Here is a 24,821-nt window from a genome sequence, read left to right on the forward strand (position 1 = left end):
GCCTCTCAAGACAAGACTGCCGAGATGCATTGTGCCAACGAAAGTGAGTGATGAAGAAATACGAGGAAAAGACAACAAAAGGAAAGTTGCGGCAAAGCCATAAGCAGATCGATGAAGAGGAGAACACAGAGCATCAGAGGAGGAAGAAGAAAGACGTGGTGCTGAAGAAGATGGCTCAAGTGTGACTCCTAGTCCGCACATGCCCAGGTACGATCAGGGAGGGTGATCCAATGAACTTGCAGATGAGTGGAAGAGATATAGAACTCGACAGACAAGGGAGGGATGATATGTCCTTGGAGGGATAGCGTACATGAGGAGGGGTGAAAGGGAGGATAAAGTGAAGTGACAGGAGGAGGAAAGGGGACAGTTGATGTCAGAAAATAAAGTAAGAAGGTTGTCCTCCTCTCGGTCTCCTATGTCATCATTACCTGGATTTCCATCCATGGGAGTGGGGATAGAACACCTCCAAGCGAGGGTCGTTGTTCCATGGGCAAAGGTGACAACTCTACTCAAGGGGATCAAAGAGAGTGTTTCCTGGGACTGGACCCAACATAGTTGTCTGGGTACACCCAACCCAGGCAGCTGAATACTCACCATACCCTTGCATGACAGTACTATGACATCAACTGCTTGTTGCTGAATAAATATGTAATCCCAGCTGTCAGCATGTCTAAACCCAGACATGGCTTATATAGCTTTAATATAAACTGCCACCAGATAGCTAGAATCATACAATTATGTAATTTTAAAGTGCATGTTCACTTTCAAAGGCATTCCCATTTTAATTGCAACAAATATAGCCGCTATCAAAATTAGAATACCTTGAGGTATATGCACACCAGCTACAAATCACTTGGAGGGCATCTTCCTGAGGTATTTATGAATGTCTCCTTCAACCTCTTTTTCAGTAAATATACTATCCGAGACTTACTTACAGTCTCCCTTTTGGCGAGAGTACGAAGTTGACTCTGCATTACAACCCAATGAGCCAGCCTACCACTCATAACCACTAACTTCATCACAAATTATTGGCTGCATACCGTGCTCATGGAACATGAGAGGACATTCCCATTTGTTTGACTCACCTGTCCCGGAACTTGAACCCTGTCAAGTAATTTGTCTTCAAGAAACTTGGCTCAACAAACCTTTGACTTGTGATGGATATATAACTGTGCTTAACCCGGCCCTGCAAGGTGCCCGGGCATGTGCCTCCTCTCGCCTACTGACACTGATTAAGATTACTCCAGGCTGTAGTTTTTTTGAAACAGAGAACATCAACCCATGGACCCAATTCACTTTGATCAAGATTTCTAAACCAATCACTCAGCCTAACAGAGTCAACAAAATAGCCTACCGTTAGTTTGATTGCAATTATAAATGTGTATTGGAATTCAGCGGCAATAAATGACAACAACTTCCTGGATGGTGTCTTTTTGACCATCGATAGACTCAAAGTGAGATTCCTCAATATCGACTTCATCATCTGTGGGGACCTTAATATCCATCTTGCCTTCTACTGGTCTCCACAAAGCTCCTGATAATTTCACAATCAGAGCCCTCCATTGGTCCAAAGAAATTACCATAAGAAACCTGATTCTAATGACCCACCCTTGCGACAAACACGAGTTGCTGATTCCCACCTTATCTTGCAGAAACACCAAGGCAATCATCGATTACATTTACCTTTCACCAACTTTGCATAATTTGACACTGGAATATACAATCCAACCATCTGCTAAGAGCGACCATTCTATGCTCATCCTGCGTGGCATCGGAATGTCTGATCAGAACATAATTCCAGCTCCACCTTTAGAACTTACAGGGACAACCACCAGACTAAGACTTAGTTTAAAACATCAAGTCTTCCTGCCGCAGACTTTCTGTCAAACCAACATGCCAGATGAAGAAAAGCTAAATTACGATTGGATGCTGATCCCCTTCCAGATCAACGCCACTACAGGAGAAAAGCCTGTTCATCGGCATCATTATAATCCTGAGCTAGCAAATAAAAAGAAAATCCTCCGGCCACACCTCTGTAAATGGAGAAAGAATCTCACGTGTGAAAATTTGCAAAATATGAAAAAAGCAAAACAAGCTTTCAGAAATTGGAAAAAAAACCCATGAGATGTCTTTGCAACAAACAGATGCCGAAACCAGTCTTCTAACGCTCAAAAATAAGAACTTGAGGAAACTGTGGAATTTGCTAAACCATGACCCCAATCACCAACACCTGATGCTCTCCAATGTCTCGGAACAAAAATGGATCTTATACTTCTCTAACCTGTATAAATCCCAGCACCAAGAAGAAACCTCAGCAGAACTAATCATCTCGAATCAATGGACCATTCTTTGGGGTAAACATCATTTCCAACAGATGATAAAAAAACTCAATGCCTCTCGTGCCCCTGGCCCCGATGGCCTGTCTAATGCCATTCTGAAACAGGCTCCAGAGACTTGGGCAAACTTAATGGACCTTATTCGGACCTTAATCAATAAACTAAAATCGATACCAGAGACTTGGACTAGAGCAGTGCTGATCCCGATCTATAAACAAGGTGACAGAGATAATCCATCTAACGTTTGACCTATTGCTCTCCTAGATCCACTGGGAAAATTGTTTGCGACATACCTCCTTCAAAAACTGACTGCATGGACCAAAGAAAAAAACCGCTTCGACGCTCGACAAACAGGCTTCACATCAAATGTGGGCACAAATGTGAATCTTCTGATTGTAAATTTAATAAAGCATGAAACCCTAAGAAACAACTCTCAAGTTTATGTCGCCTTCATAGACCTCCATTTGGCATTTGATGCCATAAATAGGAACAAACTCTGGCAAAAACTTGCAAACTGGAAATGCCCACTAGAGATCAGAGAACCCATCAGGATACTCTACTCCAATACGTCTCTCACCCTCGGATTAACATACAAGGACTCACTACAGGCAAAATAAGAACGCACAATGGCCTAAAGCAGGGATGCCCCCTCGCTGCAACTTTCTACAATCTATACACTGCTGACTATCTCACCTACATCAAATCTGACTTAACCCGCCAAAAATCAATTCCTTTCCGATTGCATACCTCATGTATGCTGACGACATTGTACTGCTGGATAAAACTCCATCAGGCTTACAAGAGAAGCTGCTGATGACAGGAACATACATGAACACCAAGGAGTTGCAGATCAATGTCAAAAAAACCAAAATAATGACATTAAATAAACATCAAACTACAAACACCCGACTTAGACTTTCAAATTTCATCATGGAGAACAAACCACTGGAAGTAGTTACAACTTTCAAATACCTTGGTGTACTAATTAATCAGCAGAAGGCTGAAACAGCTTGGGTGACTTCAATGGAAGGTAAGAGCCAAAGGTTAGCCAGACAAGGAGTGATGTTACAAAGACGCTATTGCAAATTCTCCCTTAAAGCCATCCTGGCGTTCTACCGTCAAAAGGTAATTCCCATCATTACCTACAGGAGTGATGCCATGATTATAGCAACAGAGGTAAACTGGCAAACCTTAGAAGCAGTTTACTGGCGAAAGATTCTGAACCTTCCAAAAAGTTTTCCCATGGTCAGATTACGGTTTGAAGTGGCCCTGCAATCCCTCTCCTCGATTGTATGGTGGAAGCAGATGGACCTCTTGCGCAAGCTGATAAATGAAAACGAAAATCCAATCTGGCACTTCATATTCTACAAGAGACCCTGCATGCCATGAACAACACTATGCTGAAAACGTGGAAAGCCACCTTATACCAGCAAATGGCGAAAAAAGACATAACAATAGAAATGCTTACCAACCGCCCTCAGCGCGCGAAGCTAAAAATGCAGCAAAATGACTGGGCTAAAACATCTGATACTCCATGAACCTACAATGCTCGATTGACATCCGCGCAATTCACGAACTCCCGCAATATATGGCACTTTTCCCAGATCCAATTGTCTGTACTGCTTTCATGTAAATCCGTCTGAACACCTATCCAACCAGACCAAGACTAGCTAATATTCGACAAATACCCATGAAGGATCAATTCTGCCGCTTCTGCTTGGACAAAAACACACCTGAAACCTTGAAACATTTCATTATGATCTGCCCAGCCCTTGCCGATAAGAGAATTCTATTTGGCAATTTATATAAGATTTCTGAACAGCAAGAAAAAGAAAAGTCCAGATGGCTGAAGATCTTAAGAGGCCAAGACAAGAAATTGGTCTATACAGTTGTCCAATTTCTTGCGGACATCCTTGAGTATCCAAAAGAAACAAATTCATAAATTGTACATTGTAGAAACTCGCTCTTTTGCAATAACTTTATGCTATGTTACTATTAAGATTTGATATAATTTAATGAAACAAAATAAAAAGTTTATGTTTAAAGTAAATCATTTAAAAATAAAAAAATAAAAATATATATATATATATAACATAAATGGGTTGGGACTTTCTAAACTTGCAGTGTAATTGAAGCTACACATACTGCTAGCATACCATTTGCTCATGCCATGCTGCAGGTATAATGGGGTGTTTTATGTGTGGCTGTTGATGAGTTTAATAATGCAGTCAATGTTACAAACTCACCAACACTAGTTTTTATAACACAAAGTGCAGTCTGAAAATGAGATTGTTTATTATTTCTGACTTTCCAGGCAGATTCACTTACTAGAACTCATTCAATTTTTGTAAAATCTGGGAGAATTCTCCTAGTGGATGTGAATCTGCCACCGAGACTGATATGGAAAAGTTGGAAGAAAGTACAACACAAGAAGGAGGTCACAGCAAACGTGATTGTAAATATGGTTCATAGGAGACTGGAGGACAACATCCAGATGTGAAGGAAAGCTGAGAAAAGAATATCATGTGGTGAGGATATGCCCCAGGAGGAGAGAAAGAACCAACGCTTAGCATAAGCAGGTAGTTTCTGTCAGCCCCAGTTGGTCATAAGCATCACCAGATGATGGGTGGTGGAAAGAAGTATTATAAGGGAGATTTCTGTGGGATTAGAGGGGTGGGAAAAATCAAGGAGAGGCCCAAGCTAAACCAAAATCCTGGGCCCTTCTCAAGCTCAGTATGCCAACTATGTTCACTGAGCTGCTGGTTCACAAGACTTTACAAAATAGTGAATGTGGGGTATGGATCTGTGAAAGCCTGCATCTATATTAGGCCAAGAACAATGGTTTGGTCACATTGAAGAACAAAACATCAAAAAAGGGTTAGGCAACACCTTTTCAACTGTATGGGCTGGGGCACTTGCTACTGAGGTCGAGATAGCCCAAATACCTGCACTCTTCAAAAGAGACTTTGGGCAATAGGAAGTTTCTGAGGATGAAGGAACCCAACCTCACAGAGGAGAGAACCATCCTGATCTTTGTATTGTTTGGGAAGATCCAATTTTCTATTTGCGATTCCCAATCTTGTAAACAATCTTCTGATAAAGACAGTGAACTATGACATAAGGTCTCAGCATCTTTCTTGATCCCAGGTGGAATCCTGTAACAGATACTCTACAACCACAACCACTCACGTTTGAGATGCTCACGATACAACAAAAGCTCTATGTCAAGTGTTCCACTGATTCTTGGATCTAGGACCGAGCTATATAAAATACCTTTCTAAAAAATAAGCTTGAGGTTTCCCAACCAATTACTCCTTGGTAGTATTTTCAAATGTGATAATCACTCGAATTATTTTAATAGGGTTATTTAAAGTTGGGTGCTACTGTAATTCCACGGGTAGGTCCATGGCTGCTATTACATGCATGGTCATGGACCTCTCTGTGCAATGTTCATTGTTTTGTAAAGTAGGTGTTTAAAGGCATCTAAAACCGAGCTGTTTCTGTGCAATGTTCATTGTTTTGTAAAGTAGGTGTTTAAAGGCTAAAACCGAGCTGTCACATGTCCCCATGATTTATTGCTAATATCACAGGAGAGGATTGAAATGCCAACCTCCATGTATGTCCTTTCCGGTTGGCATTCCAATGATTCACTTTGGACACCTGTTTTTGGTGTGATAAACAGGAATACTCCAGTATGCCATCTCTATGCGGACAGATATGTAGTCCTATATTCTGAATGGAGCATAGTATGGAGGCAGAGCAGACTTTATACTCAGTAAAACAAACTATGTGCAGAAAATGTGATTTGAATGGCACAGAATGCAATCTACTGGTGAAGCGTTTGTCTCCTCCAGAAAATACATGTCAATAATGTCTGCATGACAGTAACACTTATGGTGATCATGTATACATTTCTGATGGATTGAAACATCTTGAAATCATAACATGAAATAACGAATGCTTTAATATTCATGAAATATTACCGGATGTATTCAATGCTTTTCCTTAGTTTACTGGAAAGAAGCTTCAAGGCACTTTTGCTTGCGAACGTTGAATATGTGACGGCGGCAGGATAATCTGTTTCTTCACAAGGTACAGGGCATGTGGAGTTGTGTCTTCCTATTGAACATATCCCCATTTTTTCAATGATATCTAGTATATCAGAGAGAAACAATGATTTAATGCACGTTTGCACAAAAGAACGTTACTAAATGTTAGAGTATCTCTCGGACGGTTTGATAAAACATAAATGCCCTAGGTCTAGAGATTGCTTTACTGCAATAAAATGTATCTACGATATCTGCAGTAATACATTAATATGCAATAACAGTATCAGTCAATTACAGTACCTTTGTGCATGCTTAAATGTTTACACATGAGCAATCACACTAGCATAGGGTGACCAGATTTTCTAAAAAAAAAACCCGGACGGTCTATGGAAATAGAAGTAGGACTAAAGAAAATACACATTCGACTTTAGTCCTACTTCTATTTCGTTGGCCCGTTGCGGGGGTCATGGAGGGGGTGTGCTAACAGGCACACTCCTCGCATTGGAGGAGAGCGCTGGGGAGGGGAAGGGGGAGGAAATGGGGGCCCATTCTCACAGGAAAAGTTGCGCCGGGACCCGATTTCGGGATTTCGAAATCGGGGCCCGGCAAAAAAAAAACGGCAAAAAGGTCTGTAATCAAAACCCCGGACGGGGTTTATAAACTAAAAAAACTCCCGGGACCCCGGGACGTCAGGTGATTTCCCCGGACTGTCCCGGGAAAACCCGGACGTCTGGTCACCCTACACTAGCACCAATGCAAATGTGCTTGCATTGCAATTATGCTTGCACTAATGTAAATGCACATGTACAACCAGCACGTACACATACATGCACCTTGGTAGGGCCATTCTGCCCTACATTATTATTATTATTATTATTATTATTATTATTATTATTATTATTATTATTATTATTGTTATTATTATTATTATTGTTATTATTATTAATTATAATAATAATTGTAATACATGTGACAAAACTATAACGAAATCCATTAATCAGATTAACAAATACTACAGCAGCATGCAATAACAAGTCATCAAGTAAACATTAGTAATAAGTAGCACATTACAATATATAGGTCAGGATGTGAAAGCGATATCCGGAATATAGGGTACCCCAATGTGATTGGAAGAGCTAGGTCTTCATTTCTTTCCTAAATTGAAGGAGACTTGGAGCAGTCCTGATTGCCAACAGGATGGAGTTCCAGAGGACTGGAGCATAGCATGAGAAGGACTGTTTCCGAGTTTTCTTGTAAGCCCATCTAGTTTTCAGTCTAGTGATGGTCTTACTGTGAGATGACTGTGTGCCAACCGATATATTTAGTTTGACCATCAGGTAGGCCGGCATACCAGTGGTGGTTGCTTTATAGGTGAGGCAAGTGGATTTGAATCAGATCCTAGCTGGGATGAGGAGCCAGTGTAATTTACAAAAAGGTGGGGATGATGTTGTCACATTTCCTAGAGCCAGTGATGAGACAAGCCCTGGCATGGTGGGATGCATTTAGGAGGGCCAGGTGGGCAGCCAGAAGCACTGAAATGAGAGCATTACCCATTGGTGTGTGAGATCACTAGGGCCTGTACCAACGTGCAGAAGTCCTGGGGCAGAAGGACATGGCTTGATCTTGCCGAGTAGGGAGGTCTGATGCCAGGCTATTTGAACCTTTGTCACAATGTGCTGTTGAAAGGAGCGATTGCTATCCACGATGAAGACTAGGGATTATGATGTATGGGTGAGATGAGGGTTCAACCCATCCAAGCACCTATCATCCCGCAATCTTTGAGTGGGTTCCTACTTGGAGGGGTGGCTCAGTGGTACGAATTTGAACTTTGTAGGTTTAACTTTTAAAAAGGCACTTGTCATCCTTGTTTGGATGATTGCAAGGCACGAGTGAAGGTGAGTGATATCTGGTGGGCCCTTGATCTTTGGGTAGAATTGTGTATCTTTGGTGTACTGGTATATCTTAATGTTGGGGTCACATTTAGGAGTGAGCCCAGTGGTTCCATACATAGGTTAAAGATAAGTGGACACAGAATGACTTTCTCATCAAGCCCGCGGACAAAGGAGGCAGTATCGTACTATTGAGCAGGCTCCTCTATGACAATGAAGCGAAAAAACAATTGTCAGATACCAAGTTTTACAGGCAAATCAACACCAATCCAACTACAAGACTCCTCTCGGAAATAGAAAGCCTCATGTGTCATGCCTGGCAAGAAGGCTAGATTGATGAGGACGAAAAAGCTTTCTTGCTCAACCATCACCCTATCCTCCCCACCTTTTACCTGATACCCAAAATACACAAGAACCTTCACTGCCCCCAGGAAGACCAATAGTCGCCGGGATCGGCTCCATTCTAGAACCACTATCAGTCTATTTTGACCATTTTTTGCATCCATTCATTAGCAAAATGCTGCCCTATATTCAGGACACTACTTCCATGATAAAGAAACTTAGCACTTTGACAATCAATCACGAAGACCTCCTTGTAACACTCGATGTCGAGTCGCTATATACCAGCATTCCCCAACTAGAATGCATTGAGGTACTAGCCACTTACCTAGGCCAAAGACCCAAACTAGAACAACCTATGGCATTCCTACTAGAATGCACAAGACTCGCATTGACAGAAAATTACTTCATTTATGAGAACAATTTCTATCAGCAATGCCACGGCACGGGTATGGGGGCAACCTTTGCCTCCGACGTAGCCAATCTTTTCATGAACTCTTTCGAGAAAACCTCTATCTACCATGACACCAATATTTTCAGTTCCAACGTATGGTGCTGGTATCGTTATATAGACGATGTCTTCATTATTTTGAAGGGAACAGAGCTACTACTACTTGACTTCCTAGAATGGATAAACTTACGGAATACATGCATCAAATTTACGATACATTATGAAACAATGCGCATACCTTTTCTAGATTTAGAAATCTACAAAGCCAGCAACAACACCCTAGGGACTACCTTATATAGAAAACCTACGTCTAAGAACACTCTTCTAGAATACAAAAGTGTTCACCCCGCAGGGCTTAAAGAGAACTTGCCCTATGGACAATTTTTGAGATTCAGACGCAACTGTACAACAAAAGCATTGAATTGTCGATGCACCTCAAAGAATGCGGATACCTTGGGCATATCGTCCGAAGAACCAGAAAAAGAGCAAAACATATCTACAAAGACTCCTGTCTGACCCCAAAATTCAGAGAAAAACCAAAAGACAAAATCACATGCATAACGACCTTTACACCAATAAGTAATTCACTCAGAAAAGTAGTACTTCGACATTGGAACACCTTGTCCACAGAATCTTTCAATCCAGAAAAAACTTTTTTGCATTCAAATGCAGCAGAAACTTAAAAGACTGCCTAGTCTATACTTATGAAGAACCCAGCCAACCTCCTAATCCTCAGCAAACCCTTTGGCACCTCCCACCTGTAAAAGGACATTATAGATACGGTATATGCTCGGTATGTTGCCTCACAAACAACATACAAGAAATAGATCTTAATGGCAAAAGCTGCACTTTTAACACATTTACCAACTGTAACACTAAGTGGTCTGTATATGCCATCAAGTGCCCCTGCAACCTACTTTATGTAGGTAAAGGTTAATGTGCAATTAAACAATAAATATGACCTATGAAACACTGCTTCACCATCTCTAAGAGATGAATTGTGTTTTGGGTTTGGTGGGCCTTCAGTTAATAGACTAAATGACACAAATCTGTGCTACAGGTATTGAAATAATGGTGTTTGGTTTGGATCATTTGGTGCAAAATGTTAGATGCCCAGAGCACTTCCAGTTTCGCTCCGGCCACTTGTAGCTGTCTGTACACACTGCTGGAACACTTCTGATTGTACTGAGACTCTAACATGCAAATTCTCCCCTCAATGCACACTTGAAGTGCTAACAATAATTATGCGAACATAGATCTTGCATCAAAAACTTGACAGAAGATAAACCTATGTGGCACACTTCAAGGCCAAGAAGCACAGCCACAACAATTTCTTCTGTTTCATCCTACAAACAGCAAGAAATCCATTCTGTGGCGGCAACCATGATTTGACCTTACGCAAACTCGAACAAAAATGGATTTATCGCTTGGACTCTGTGAAAAAAGGTCTTAACATTTCCATTGAATGGAATTTATTTTTCACTTAAAACTACCTGAATAGGTGGTAGACAGGCACTCTACCTTCAGCCATATCAGATAAGCCGCCAGCCACTGTAATCCAGCACAGTTGTCCCTCAACCACGCACTCTGTGCCCTGTATACAGTCTGCTACTCAGTTGACACCAGGCCCTCCATAGTTTAACATACTCTTGTCAAACACTGACAGGGTAATTCATAGAATTTCGCAGAAAAGTGTCGCAAGCGGCTGGCGCAGAGTGTCTGCGTGCGATTGTCTGCGCCAGGCACGTGCGCTAAAACCGATTTCCGCGCACAGCGTATTCATGGATTTTAGGCTCCCAAACCAGCCGTGGCGCAGAGTATCGCAGCGACCCTGCAGCAGCGCCAGTAACGCCCCCAAGAACGCCCTCGCGCAAGGAAAATCCATCAAAATCGCTAAATCATCGCAAAGGGCTGCGCTAACCCTGGACCAGTTTACAGGGCTGCCAAACAAGGAACGCAAAGCGGGTAACGTGCATATCAGGGGTACGCGTGAAGTTATACACGCGATTAGCCAGGGTACGTGTATTACAGGGGTGCGCGGGAATTTTTACACGCGATTTCAGCAGGGTACGTGTATTTCAGGGGTGCGAGGGAAGTTCCACACGCGAATAGCCTGGGCGTGTGTATTTCAGGGGTGCGCGGGAAGTTCCACACGCGAATAGCCTGGGCGCGTGTATTTCAGGGGTGCGCGGGAAGTTCCACACGCGAATAGCCTGCGCGCGTGTATTTCAGGGGTGCGCGGGAAGTTCCACACGCGAATAGCCTGGGCGCGTGTATCTCAGGGGTGCGCGGGAAGTTCCACACGCGAATAGCCTGGGCGCGTGTATCTCAGGGGTGCGCGGGAAGTTCCACACGCGAATAGCCTGGGCGCGTGTATTTCAGGGGTGCGCGGGAAGTTCCACACACGAATAGCCTGGGCGCGTGTATTTCAGGGGTGCGTGGGAAGTTCCACACGCGAATAGCCTGGGCGCATGTATTTCAGGGGTGCGCGGGAAGTTCCACACGCGAATAGCCTGGGCGCGTGTATTTCAGGGGTGCGCGGGAATTATCACACGCGATTTGGCTGGGTACGTGTATTACAGGGGTACACGGGAAGTTTTACACGCGATTCGGCTGGGTACGTGTATTACAGGGGTGCGCGGGAATTCTCACATGCGATTTGGCCAGGTACGTGTATTACAGGGGTGCGCGGGAATTATCACACGCGATTAGGCTGGGTGGGTCCTCACAGGTGTTCCCTGTACACCCTCGACAGCCCCTGCATGCAGCCCACAAAACAGGGGACTACCCTGCACACCTGCTCATGTCCCCCTGCACCCCCACCCCCCAGCAGTGCAGGGGCAGCCTCCACCAGGCCCCCCCCCACCCATGTCTCCCACCACCCCCACCCCCCAGCAGTGCAGGGGCACCCTCCACCAGGCCCCCACTCATGTCTCCCACCACCCCGACCCCCCAGCATCCAGGGGCACTCTCCACCAGGCCCCCACTCATGTCTCCCACCACCCCCACCCCCCAGCAGTGCAGGGGCAGCCTCCACCAGGCCCCCACTCATGTCCCCTATCACCCCCACCCCCCCGCCACCAGGGGCAGCCTCCACCAGGCCCCCACCCATGTCTCCCACCACCCCCACCCCCAGCCACCAGGGGCACCCTCCACCAGGCCCCCACCCATGTCTCCCACCACCCCCACCCCCCAGCAACCAGGGGCGCCCTCCACCAGGCCCCCACCCATGTCTCCCACCACCCACACCCCCCAGCCACCATGGGCACCCTCCACCAGGCCCCCACCCATGTCTCCCACCACCCCCACCCCCCAGCCACCATGGGCACCCTCCACCAGGCCCCCACCCATGTCTCCCACCACCCCCACCCCCCAGCAGTGCAGGGGCAGCCTCCACCAGGCCCCCACTCATGTCCCCTATCACCCCCACCTCCCCGCCACCAGGGGCAGCCTCCACCAGGCCCCCAGCCATGTCTCCCACCACCCCCACCCCCCAGCCACCAGGGGCACCCTCCACTAGGCCCCCACCCATGTCTCCCACCACCCCCACACCCCAGGGGCACCCTCCACCAGGCCCCCACCCATGTCTCCCACCACCCCCACCCCACAGCCACCAGGGGCACCCTCCACCAGGCCCCCACTCATGTCTCCCACCACCCCCACCCCCCAGCCACCATGGGCACCCTCCACCAGGCCCCCACCCATGTCTCCCACCACCCCCACCCCCCAGCCACCATGGCCACCCTCCACTAGGCCCCCACCCATGTCTCACACCACCCCCACCCCCCAGCAGTGCAGGGGCAGCCTCCACCAGGCCCCCACTCATGTCTACCACCACCCCCAACCCCCAGCAGTGCAGGGGCACCCTCCACCAGGCCCCCACTCATGTCCCCTATCACCCCCACCCCCCCGCCACCAGGGGCACCCTCCACCAGGCCCCCATCCATGTGTCCCACCACCCCCACCCCCCAGCAGTGCAGGGGCAGCCTCCACCAGGCCCCCACCCATGTCTCCCACCACCCCCACCCCCCAGCCACCAGGGGCACCCTCCACCAGGCCCCCACTCATGTCTCCCACCACCCCCACCCCCCAGCAGTGCAGGGGCAGCCCCCACCAGGCCCCCACTCATGTCTCCCACCACCCCCACCCCCCAGCCACCATGGGCACCCTCCACCAGGCCCCCACCCATGTCTCCCACCACCCCCACCCCCCAGCAGTGCAGGGGCAGCCTCCACCAGGCCCCCACTCATGTCCCCTATCACCCCCACCCCCCCGCCACCAGGGGCACCCTCCACCAGGCCCCCATCCATGTGTCCCACCACCCCCACCCCCCAGCAGTGCAGGGGCAGCAGGCAGTCAGGCAGCAGCAGATGGCAGGTGGGAGCGTGCTCGGGGCTCTGGGGGGCAGTAGTTCGGCCCTCCGGGCAGGAGCGTGGTATTCCGTGTGCTTACGCGTGGCCAGCTTGGTACGGAGTGATTTGGCACGTGAAAATCCTGCACGTCAGCGTGAAAACCGAGGAAAGGCCCTTAGCGCGTAAGCGCGTCAGCACGCATACGCGATTCTATTGGACCAAAGGTCCTCAGCGCGTAAGCGCGTCTGTGACGTGACCCGCACGGGTGTTTCCCACACAGCACGTGATGACAGAGCACACGTGGAAAGACTGCACGTCAGAGTGTAATCGCGCGTGATTGGTGGAAATGGCCCTACACGCAGAAGTGACAAAGCATGTAATTGGTGGAAATGGCCCGCGTAAGTGACGCTGGACGTGTGGGCCTGTATAAAAGGTACGTGTAGAACACCATTTCCTTGTACATGCTTTTCGTGGAGAGCGAGTGGGTGAATTCTGTACTTCTTGTCGTTTCACACGCGATTTACTTCACGGCGTTTCAAGTTCGTATTCCCTGTTACCTCTGACAGCTTTTTCTCTTTTTTCTCTTTTACTGGTTTACCTGGGCCTGTTCCCTCAAACAGTGTTCCCTTCTACTGTTGTCCTGTCTCCTCAGACAGCGTACAAATCTTCTTTTGGCGGGGGTGTTGCCAACCAAACGCGCTCCTTTTTCACGCTCTTTTACCTGGCAGACGGTGAGTCACGCACGTATCTAACATCTGTGCTTGCCCCGTGTGTAGCCTACCCCTTCAGAGGTCATTCTAGGCTGCGTGTGACACGCATACGTTCATTCTTGTGTTACTGGGTGCCACAGCGTAGTGCAGGTTTTTCTTTCTGCACACGTGGTCTAGGAGGGGTTGCGTGCACGTCATCTCCCTTTTTTGGGGCTCCTGTGCGTAGCGTGACCCGTCATCTTTCCCCAGGGGTTACAATCAGCCTTGCAAGAGCACTAGGGTACAATTACCATCTGGTACCCAACCCCTTTGACCCCCAATTGCCCAGGACAATATTTTACAGCCACTCCCATACGCACATTAACATCAGTGCCATGGCTGGGAGGCGAGGATTCCGTAAGGGTGGCAAAGGTGGAAGAGCCACAAGTGGTGGCCGTGGTGGATCCGGTAGGGGACGTGGTCGTTACTTGCAGGGTGAGCCTGTCCCCCCATGTGTGGAGGACCAGTCAAGGGCACCCATAATCCCCCCCCTCCTGTTGAGGCTGATGTGGCTGACACCATCCATGCTCAGCCCTTGTTGGAACAGCCCATTGTGGCACCAGGCCTGGCTGACTCCATGGCTGACTTCCAGGTCAGCAGGCCTATGACACGTGCGCTGGTGCACGTTGATGTCACCATGCCACGTGCATCTGGGGCAGCAAGGTCATCTGCTGCACCAAGTAGGCAGGGCGGAGAGGCTGCAGGGGCAGCTGCGGCTCCATCCACCCCAGCCCTCACACACCCAGCCCGGACAGTGTCGGTCCTAGTCCATGCTGCTGACATTCCCCCTGACACCATCACACTAGAGCCAATGCCTGCACCAACTCCCATGCTGAGTGTGCAATCCCACACTCCTGATACAGAGTCCACCAGGGCTCCTGCCCCTAGTGTCCAGAGCGGCGCAGGACACTCAGGATCACCACCACCTTCCAAGCGGAAGAGGAAGAGTGCTCGTCCGGCACAGGCTGATGCCCCAGACACGGCTACACAGTCCGGCCCATCCAGGAAGCCCAGCTTCACGGATGACGAACTGAATGCACTTGTCGAGTATGTGTCCGCACATGACAACGAGATGGTCATTGTTGCAGGATCCAAGACCACACCTGCACAACGCCAGGCACACTGGCAGACCGTTGCGGACATCGTAAGTGCCCATGGAATCGTGAGGCGCACAGCCAATGATTGCTATAAGCGCTGGAATGACCTAAAGCGCAGGGCAAAGAGTAAGCTGGCCTCAAGTCATGCCGCAACTCTAGTGACTGGAGGTGGGTCTCCAGTAGTAGACATGGAACTCACTCCACATGAGTCAGTCGCTGGGACCTACGTCACGGAGGAACAGATCCAAGGCGTGGGAGATCTGGCTGATTACGAGGCATTGTCCGGTGAGTGCACAGGCATGTGTGTGTCATCCATGTGCATGGTGTGTGTGAGGGCTTCTGTTTGTGTGACAGGTGAGAGTGTGTGCGCCTGAGTCGTATGGGTCAGCCATGTGCTTCATGCAATACATCCTGCGCAGCTGCATTTGGCCATAGCAGTATCCCTTCTGCCAACAGTAGACATCTAGCCAAACTGCACGCCAGTTGCCCTTGAAGTGTCACCTTGCCACAACATTGTTGCTTGATTTTTCACTGTTCATTTAGTCAGATTGCTTGCATTCCACCACTATTACTAGGCATGTCGCAGTCCTCTAGTCACATGTCTGACATGGCTATGGTAAAGTGGAGTGATTTTGTTACCTGGATATCATTTGTACAAACATGTCCCTGTGAAATTGCACCATTTCGGACTGGCAGCTCCAGGTGAAGAATCTGACCTGTTTGAATTAGAAAAGCTATTACATGCGGGAACTGGACTGAATGAATAGGTGCTGCCCTCCTCTCCATCTTCACTCAATAGCAATGGTACATGCCATCTGTGTGATGGCATGTGTGTTTCACCTGCCAATCACAGGCCAATGTGTGATGCCACTGCCAGGCAGCATGCAGAAAATGTGTTCATCTTCCATCTTGGTGTCATCAGTGTGTGCCATTTGCCTGCCCTTCATACGCAGTGAGGGTGCATGCATGGGAGGGTTTTAGTCATGTGGGACATGTGTCAAACAAGTACTGGTTCTCTTGCTTCTCAGCCCTCATTGTGTGCCATGCTGCTAATGCTTGTTTCCATTTCTTTGTTTTTATGTCTTTGCAGGGGAAGACGCACCTGATACTGCTGGGGTTGTGGAGATGGTGCAGACCCAGGAGGGGTCCGAGGGCCGACCAACCACCAGTGAGGGACGTGGTGTGGTGGTGGGTGAGAACCCACAAGTGCTGCAGGTCCTGCTCTCAAGGGGTGTCTCTGGCTGCACCTCCCCCGAGCTGTACTCAGGTGTTGATTCGGATGAGACCTACGTGCCGTCGCAGGTGAGTGTTCCAGGGAGGGATTCTGTTCTGTCTCACCCACCTGCACCAGGGTCAGAACCCTCAATGGGGATGTCAGTGTTGGCAGCTACGCCTTTGGTGGTTACGGATGCAGGGTCACACTCCGCGACATCTGATCCTGTTCCTGGGCCAGCAGATCAGAGGGGGAATGCAGTCCTGCAGCCTCAGGCAGTGCCGGCACAGCAAGGCGCAGTTCGCCTTGCCCCAGACAGGTGTGGTGCCCGCCGACGTGGTGGCCGTACGCCACCTGGCAATACCGCATGGGAGCAATCCATTTACGGTATGGCAACCCAACAGGCAGCATCATCCGAGATGATGGCTCAGGCCATGGATAGGGTGGCCACTTCCATTGTCCCCCCTGAAAGGCTGATGGAGCGACTAGAGCAGGCAACCGACTCCATCTGCCAGTCACACAGGGAGGACATGTTGGGGTCCAACAGGGACAGGCGGGCGGCACTGGCGACTCTGCAGGAGGCCATCTCCATTGAGTCCCAGGACCACAGCGAAGCCCTGAGGCAGGAGCTCCTTCACCTCAGGACGACTCTTGTTGAGCTTGAGGCTTCAACACACCAAAGGACAGAACAGCAGCTGGAGCGTCTCACCCGTACGCTCTCAGCTGAGATGCAGGCAACGAGGGCGGAGGTCCGGGCATCCCGTGAGTTGTTGCATGGGGACCTCCGCACACTCATCCTCCAGAACCAGACCTACCACACCCGCATGCTTGCAGCCATGGAGGAGCAGACTAGGGCCATGCGTGGGCTGCCTCCCATAGTGCAACCACCTCCGGATGCAGCTGCACAGGGTGATAATAGCGACAGCAGTGATACTCCCACAATAGGGTAGCCGTGTGGGCCATGAGCCCATGGAGGTGTTTTTTTTTCCCAGGATCCACGCAGGTGGGTTCTGGTGTGCATCCTGTCCTCGGACCTCCTGGGTGGCCTCCCCAACCCCCCCGGGCCCTTCAATGGCCATTTTTTTATTTTTTTTATTTTTATTATTATTTTTATTTATTTTATTCCCTATTTTTTTGGGACGATTTGTTGGCTTCCGTGGTTCCTGTGGGCATACTCTGCATTGTGGCTGGGCACATGCAGGCTTGTAATGTATTTGGTTCAGATGCTTGGGTTTGAGTCACACACACCCCTCCTGCTTCCCGTTGCCATGGGCTTGCAAAGGGTGTGCCCAAGTGACAGTGAATTACACAGTGACGTTGGACTCCCATGAGCTGTGTGGGCAGTCTGTAGTCAATACTGTGTATACATTCCTAGTGCATATTTCTGTTGTGTTGTACACTGCATGTTGCATTGATGTGTAACTCATCTTCTGTGTCTACCTCCCAATTTGCAGGTCCCTTCCTCATGTCTACACAAGGACCTCTAGTCTGGAGATGTGGTCCATGTTGGCAGCAGTGCACCTACAACTCTACATGGCGCCAACACTGCACAGTTGGTAGTGGTGGGAATGCAGGCATTTCCAGGTGGTGAGACTACTAATATTTAACATTAGTGATGTCATGTTAATGGTAGTACGTGCTCAAGTTTGTTGTTGGTCCGGCATTACTGTGAGCATTTCATGTGTTGCAAGTATCTAATAGGGACACTGTACATTGTGACACTAGTGTCATGTTGTGTGGATTACTTTGTTTACCTGCAAATAGCATGACATGGCACGGTGTGTGGTGTGGCGGTGCTGGGGTTGGGTTGGCTGACATGGCACTGTCCTCTTAATGCATTTTGCAAGTGGGCATTCATTTTAGCTGCTTGAATGTGCAACTTCACAAAACTGCATTGGTGGTGTCTGTGTGGGTAGGGATGCACACATTGTGACACTTCCAGGTGAACAATCTCAGGCTGATATGGTTTTCACGGTTCTTTCTCCAGACATTCAGGGTCAGTGTCAGGTTGAGTCATCATTGATTGTCAGATGGAATGTGGCAGGGCAGTGTGCACTCCACAGGGGTGTGATTTCTATGTGAAGTAATTAGCCACTAGCTGTGTACGGGCTGCCTCCTCCCGTGCCCTTTCCCCTCCCATGCGCAGCGGCTGTGCATGTGGTTGGGGTTGGGGGGGCACCACCATGTCCACGGCCAGGCCCCGGCGTGTTGCAACGTTGTGCAGGACACATGCTGCCACTATGATCCTGCACACTACTGGGGGAGCGTACAACAGCTGCCCGCCAGAACGGTCAAGGGAGCAAAAGCGTGACTTCAGCACTCCGAATGTGCGCTCCACTATGCCCCGGGTTGTAATGTGGCCTGCGTTATATCTTACCTGGGGTGGCGTGGTGGGGTTCCGAATTGGCGTCATCATGTGGGGGCTGAGAGGGTAGGCACTGTCCCCTGTGGAGGTGGTGATTGGTATCATTGGTGGGGTTGTGACCTTGCTCAGTATCTGACATGCATGCATGTGCAGTGGCATTCATACTCACCAAGCAGCCATGTATCGGCATGCCGCCCAGCTTCTAGGTCCCGGCTTAGGGTGGACATTCGGTAAATGAAGCTGTCGTGGGTGGACCCGGGATAGTTGGCATATACTGAGGTGATGATTCCCTTGGCATTACATACTACCTGCACGTTGATGGAATGCCAGTGCTTGCGGTTCCTATAGATGTGCTCAGATGCCCTGGGGGGACGTAGAGCCACATGGGTGCAGTCGATGGCACCTAGCACTTTGGGGAATCGTGCCACAGCGTAGAAATCCAGGGCGGCAGCATGCCTTTCTGCAGGGGTTCTGGGCAGGTATATGTGCCTGCGGACTGATGGGCGTGCAGTGATGATGTTCAAGACCTGGTGTGGGCAGCGTGACTGGGTGGCCTGTGATACACCACCCACAATGGCACTTGTCCGCTGAAATGATCCAGTGGCTAAGAAGTGCAGTACATTGAGGACCTTCTCCAAGGGGCTGAGTGCTTGGGAGCACAGGGTGGGTGATGTGAGGTCATCCTCCCACTCACTCACCAGGTCCAGTATGATGTGTGGTGGAAACCTGTACCTCCCATGCACCTGGTCATCAGGCATCCCGAAAAGGCTGGTTCTGGGTGTGAATATTCTGGCCCTGACTATCCTCCTCCTCCTCCTCCTTTGGTAGGCCACGCCCACTGCTGCTAGGAACGGTATGTTCATCCTGGGTCTGAGCTTGTTATTTTTTTAGCGCGCAAATTAATGCGTTGCGCGTGTTGTAGGCGAGCGTGTGACCCACGCACCCCTGAAATCCAGTACCCAGTCCAATAGCGTGTGGAAATTCCCGCGCACACCGGGATACAGGTGCGCTGACGTACTTGCGTGTGTAAGTGTCCGCGCACACCTGATATACACGTACATAGGCCAATCGCGTGTACGCGCACTTTTGTCCAATTACAAGCGATGACACCGTGACGTGCTGTCCAATTACACGCAATGAGACTCTGCCGTGCTGTCCAATTACACGCGATGACACACTGACGTGCAGTCTTTCCACGTGTGCTCTGTCATCACGTGCTGTGTGGGAAACACCCGTGCGGGTCACGTCACAGACGCGCTTACGCGCTGAGGGCCTTTGGTCCAATAGATCCGCGTATGCGTGCTGACGCACTTACGCGCTAAGGGCCTTTCCTCGGTTTTCACGCTGACGTGCAGGATTTTCACGTGCCAAATCACTCCGTACCAAGCTGGCCACGCGTAAGCACACGGAAGACCACGCTCCTGCCCAGAAGGCTGGACTACTGCCCCCCAGAGCCCCGAGCACGCTCCCACCTGCCATCTGCTGCTGCCTGACTGCCTGCTGCCCACGTGCACTGCCATTTGCTGCCTGCACATCAGCCAGGGGTGCTGTTGCTGTGACCACCCCTGCTGGAACCGAAGACTCCCGACTGGAATTCCATCGCTCCACAGCCCAGCCCCAGGACCCAGTTGCCCACCCACTCCTGCCTCTGGGGTTCTCATGTCAGGGCAAACACCATCTGTGACCACTGACAACCCCCGGCCAGAGAGGCAGAGGGGCACCAGCTTCAGTGCCACCGAAGTTGGTGTCCTGGTGGAGCAAGTCCTGGGGCAGTATGATGCCCTCTTCGGAAGTTCCTGCGGCGACAAGGAAGGACGGACTCGGATCTGGACTGACATCGTGACTGCCATCAACGCGGAGGGGGTGGCAGTCCGGGACTTACAACATGTCAGGAAGCGCTGGGAGGACTTCAGGTCCAGGACCCTGAACAAGGCCCGGCGCCTCTTGAAGGCAGCGGATGCCAAGGAGCGCCGGGGCCACTTGTCGGAAGAACAGATGGGGGTCCTGGAACGCATATCCCCAGCGCTCCACGTCCAGGTCCTAGAGAAGCAGACCCGTCTGGAGTCGAGCGGTGAGTGTACATGCATCCTGATTGTGAGCAGTGCGTGTGGTGATTATTCGGCATTGTGCCGGTTGCACATCTGTTTGTATGGGGTCGAGTATGGGTGGGGGTGTACAGGGCCGTGGGTCTGACACATGCGAGGGCTGTAATGTGTGAGACATGGATGGTGCTTGTGTGTGTGGGCTTGCATGGCAAATGCAGTTGTGCGTGCACACATGTTTGGATGAATGTGTATGTAAGTAGACATGTCCGTGATGTCAGGCATGTATGTTGTTTTCGGCTGCATGCATGAGCACTGTGTACATGTGCATGTGTGTGTATTTGTCAAGGGTGCAACAGTGATGCAACATGGATGCATGTGACAGCGGTATGTGGAAGCCTGATTGGCAGAAGTGACATTGATGCCCGTCTGAACAGTGCAGCACTTGGCAGAGGTGTAGACATGCATGCAAGTGTGGTGCTGTGTGTACATGTGTGGTGCACTTCCTGTGTTGCATGTGATGTCTGGCTCCCCTTTGGCTGCTGATGCTGTTGTATGTGCAGGGATGGTGGTGGCAGTTGCGATATGGCTGTGGTATGGCTCATGTGTGTGAGTTGCAATGACATGTGTGTTGGGAATTGTGATGACATGTCTGAGGTTTGCCAATGCCACTCATGTGCAACTGTCATGCGTGTATGTGTCCATTGTACAGTGCCCTGATGCCTGTGTTTTGTTTCTCCCTGTCTGCAGCGTCAACTGATGAAGAGGGCGGAGAAGGTGCTGTGGAGCACAGCGCCGGGGATCCGACCGCCAGCCGGAGACGCAAGGCCCGGCTCCCCTCCCGTGTTGTCATCTCGTCGGGGAGTGAGGAGTCCGGTGCCGCGTCCCAGGCCGCAGCTGCCGGGAGGAGGTCCAAGAGGCGGAGGTTGCAGTTGGACTCCTCGGCAGCAGAAGGGGCAGCTGGGACCCCACAGGGCCCAACAGGGGAAGATGGCACGGAGTCATCCAGGTTGGTGGGGGGTTTGGTGGAGGAGGGGGCCGTGCAAGCACCAGAGACGGGGTCTGGAGGTGGGGATCCCACTGGTGCTAGTGGTGCAGTGCAGGACCAGGGACAGGAGGCAGCACAGGCGGCCGCGGAGGTGCCTGTGTGCAATCCTGTCCCCGATCCTGTCCCTGCATCATCTTGCACCAGCAGGGATGCCTACGTCCAGACCCGTTTTCAGGCAGGGGATGAGCTGACGATAACTGGCCTTCCTCTGCCTGCGGACGTGGCCATCCAGGTCCGGGTTGAGCCTGTCCTGGCTGGTGTGGCATTGCGTCAACGGGCCATGCGAGGTGACCTGCAGTCTTTTCATGGAGAGACTGCACGTCATCTCGAATGGCTCGTTGACCACGTCAGCCTGCTGGGACAGGTCACCCAGGCCAGATTCCTCCATCTGATGGGGCTTGCTCCGACCCCCTCCTCAACTGGACCCCCTACGTGCCAGTCGTCCTCTGTGCCATCTTCCCACCCATCAGTCACCTGGGTGCCCTGTGGAGCTGCCTCTGACGGTGCGGCCAGGCTGGTGGAGGAGGCATCCCTGCCACAGTCGGGAGTCGGAGGTCCAGCAGGAGTGGCCACATCAACAACTGCACCCCAGCCGGCGGAGAATGTGCAGGCAGCAGGAGGCAGAGCAGCAGCAGCAGCAACATGGTGGGAGACATGAAGGCTCCGGGCTTTCGACATCGGAGGGGCAGGCATCGGCCGGAGGGCAGGGGGACCCAGGACAGAGAGTGTCTTCCGTGTGGCAGCGGTTGGGCCACGCCTTAGGTGCAGAGCGGCGGCGGGTGGAAGAGGCGCAGCTCACAATGGTCAGGGCGGAGAACTCCATGCGGAGGGCCCTGAGGCGGGCCGAGTGCCTCGAGGCAATCCGCAGGGGGTTTGAGGAGGACACGGCATCGTCCCTGCGGACCCTCGGGGCCATGGAACTGGACCGCCTCCGGGACATCGAACAGGTGTTCGATGATGCCCTGGCCCGGGACACCACGGAGTGAGCCGCTGGACTTGCCCGCAGCCTTTGTATATAGTTCTTTAGTTTTAGGTTTCCTTTCTTTCTTATTATGATTTGGAGTCGACAGACACTGCTCCACTTTTTGTATATAGTTGATTTTTAGGTAGGTTTTTTAGTAGGTTTCCTTTGTTCAGTTGGGCTCATGGACCCTTGGTAGTTTTTTACATAGTTCTTTATTGCATGGAGATTTTTTAACTTTTGACTTTGGCCAAATATTTTTTGGATTCTGATTTGCAGTTTTGTGTTTTTATACGGACATGCAGCTTTTTTTTTCTCATTCACATTGTAGTTTGTTTTCTTTCTTTAGCATTCTTTATTTTTTTCAATACAATTTTGTTTACATACTTCACTGTGTGGTATCATCTCATTGGTTTCATGCATGTCATGTTGTGTGTTTTCCCATTCAATTGCAACCATTGTGTGTGACGGACATGGGTTAATTAGCTTAATGTACATTGGGGGTGTAACATGTAATTTCCATTTCCATGTGGGTGAATGGGTTACTTGGTAGGGCTTTTTGGCTGTGGAGGCTGTCCATTACGCACATGATTGGGGATTGTGAGGACCTGGTGGGGGCTGCCCATGGTGGCTGGGGGGTGGGGGTGGTGGTAGACATGAGTGGGGGCCTGGTGGAGGCTGCCCCTGGTGGCTGGGGGGTGGGGGTGGTGGTAGACATGAGTGGGGGCCTGGTGGAGGCTGCCCCTGCACTGCTGGGGGGTGGGGTGGTGGGAGACATGAGTGGGGGCCTGGTGGAGGGTGCCCCTGGTGGCTGGGGGGTGGGGGTGGTGGGAGACATGGGTGGGGGCCTGGTGGAGGGTGCCCCTGGTGGCTGGGGGGTGGTGGGAGACATGGGTGGGGGCCTGGTGGAGGGTGCCCCTGGTGGCTGGGGGGTGGGGGTGATAGGGGACATGAGTGGGGGCCTGGTGGAGGCTGCCCCTGCACTGCTGGGGGGTGGGGGTGGTGGGAGACATGAGTGGGGGCCTGGTGGAGGGTGCCCCTGGTGGCTGGGGGGTGGGGGTGGTGGGAGACATGGGTGGGGGCCTGGGGAAGGGTGCCCATGGTGGCTGGGGGGTGGTGGGAGACATGGGTGGGGGCCTGGTGGAGGGTGCCCCTGGTGGCGGGGGGGTGGGGGTGATAGGGGACATGAGTGGGGGCCTGGTGGAGGCTGCCCCTGCACTGCTGGGGGGTGGGGGTGGTGGGAGACATGGGTGGGGGCCTGGTGAAGGGTGCCCCTGGTGGCTGGGGGGTGGGGGTGGTGTTAGACATGAGTGGGGGCCTGGTGGAGGCTGCCCCTGCACTGCTGGGGGGTGGGGGTGGTGGGAGACATGAGTGGGGGCCTGGTGGACGGTGCCCCTGGTGGCTGGGGGGTGGGGGTGGTGGGAGACATGGGTGGGGGCCTGGTGGAGGGTGCCCCTGGTGGCTGGGGGGTGGTGGGAGACATGGGTGGGGGCCTGGTGGAGGGTGCCCCTGGTGGCTGGGGGGTGGGGGTGATAGGGGACATGAGTGGGGGCCTGGTGGAGGCTGCCCCTGCACTGCTGAGGGGTGGGGGTGGTGGGAGACATGGGTGGGGGCCTGGTGGAGGGTGCCCCTGGTGGCTGGGGGGTGGGGGTGGTGGGAGACATGAGTGGGGGCCTGGTGGAGGGTGCCCCTGCACTGCTGGGGGGTGGGGGTGGTGGTAGACATGAGTGGGGGCCTGGTGGAGGCTGCCCCTGCACTGCTGGGGGGTGGGGGTGGTGGGAGACATGAGTGGGGGCCTGGTGGAGGCTGCCCCTGGTGGCTGGGGGGTGGGGGTGGTGGGAGACATGAGTGGGGGCCTGGTGGAGGGTGCCCCTGGTGGCTGGGGGGTGGGGGTGGTGGGAGACATGGGTGGGGGCCTGGTGGAGGGTGC

General features: G+C 51.3%; 1 protein-coding gene across 1 annotated transcript in view; it reads right to left on the reverse strand.

Annotated features, from left to right (window-relative positions):
• ASIC5 (acid sensing ion channel subunit family member 5) overlaps positions 1-24,821 on the reverse strand; it is a 593,203-nt gene that overhangs the window by 100,662 nt on the left and 467,720 nt on the right. Inside the window, exon 8 of the mRNA XM_069630322.1 lies at positions 6,320-6,488. Coding sequence (XP_069486423.1) covers positions 6,320-6,488 — 169 coding nt within the window. The remainder of the gene's footprint in view (positions 1-6,319; positions 6,489-24,821) is intronic.

The sequence above is a fragment of the Ambystoma mexicanum genome, chromosome 6q (assembly GCF_040938575.1).
Source record: "Ambystoma mexicanum isolate Mex_15411 chromosome 6q, UKY_AmexF1_1, whole genome shotgun sequence".
NCBI lineage: Eukaryota > Metazoa > Chordata > Amphibia > Caudata > Ambystomatidae > Ambystoma > Ambystoma mexicanum.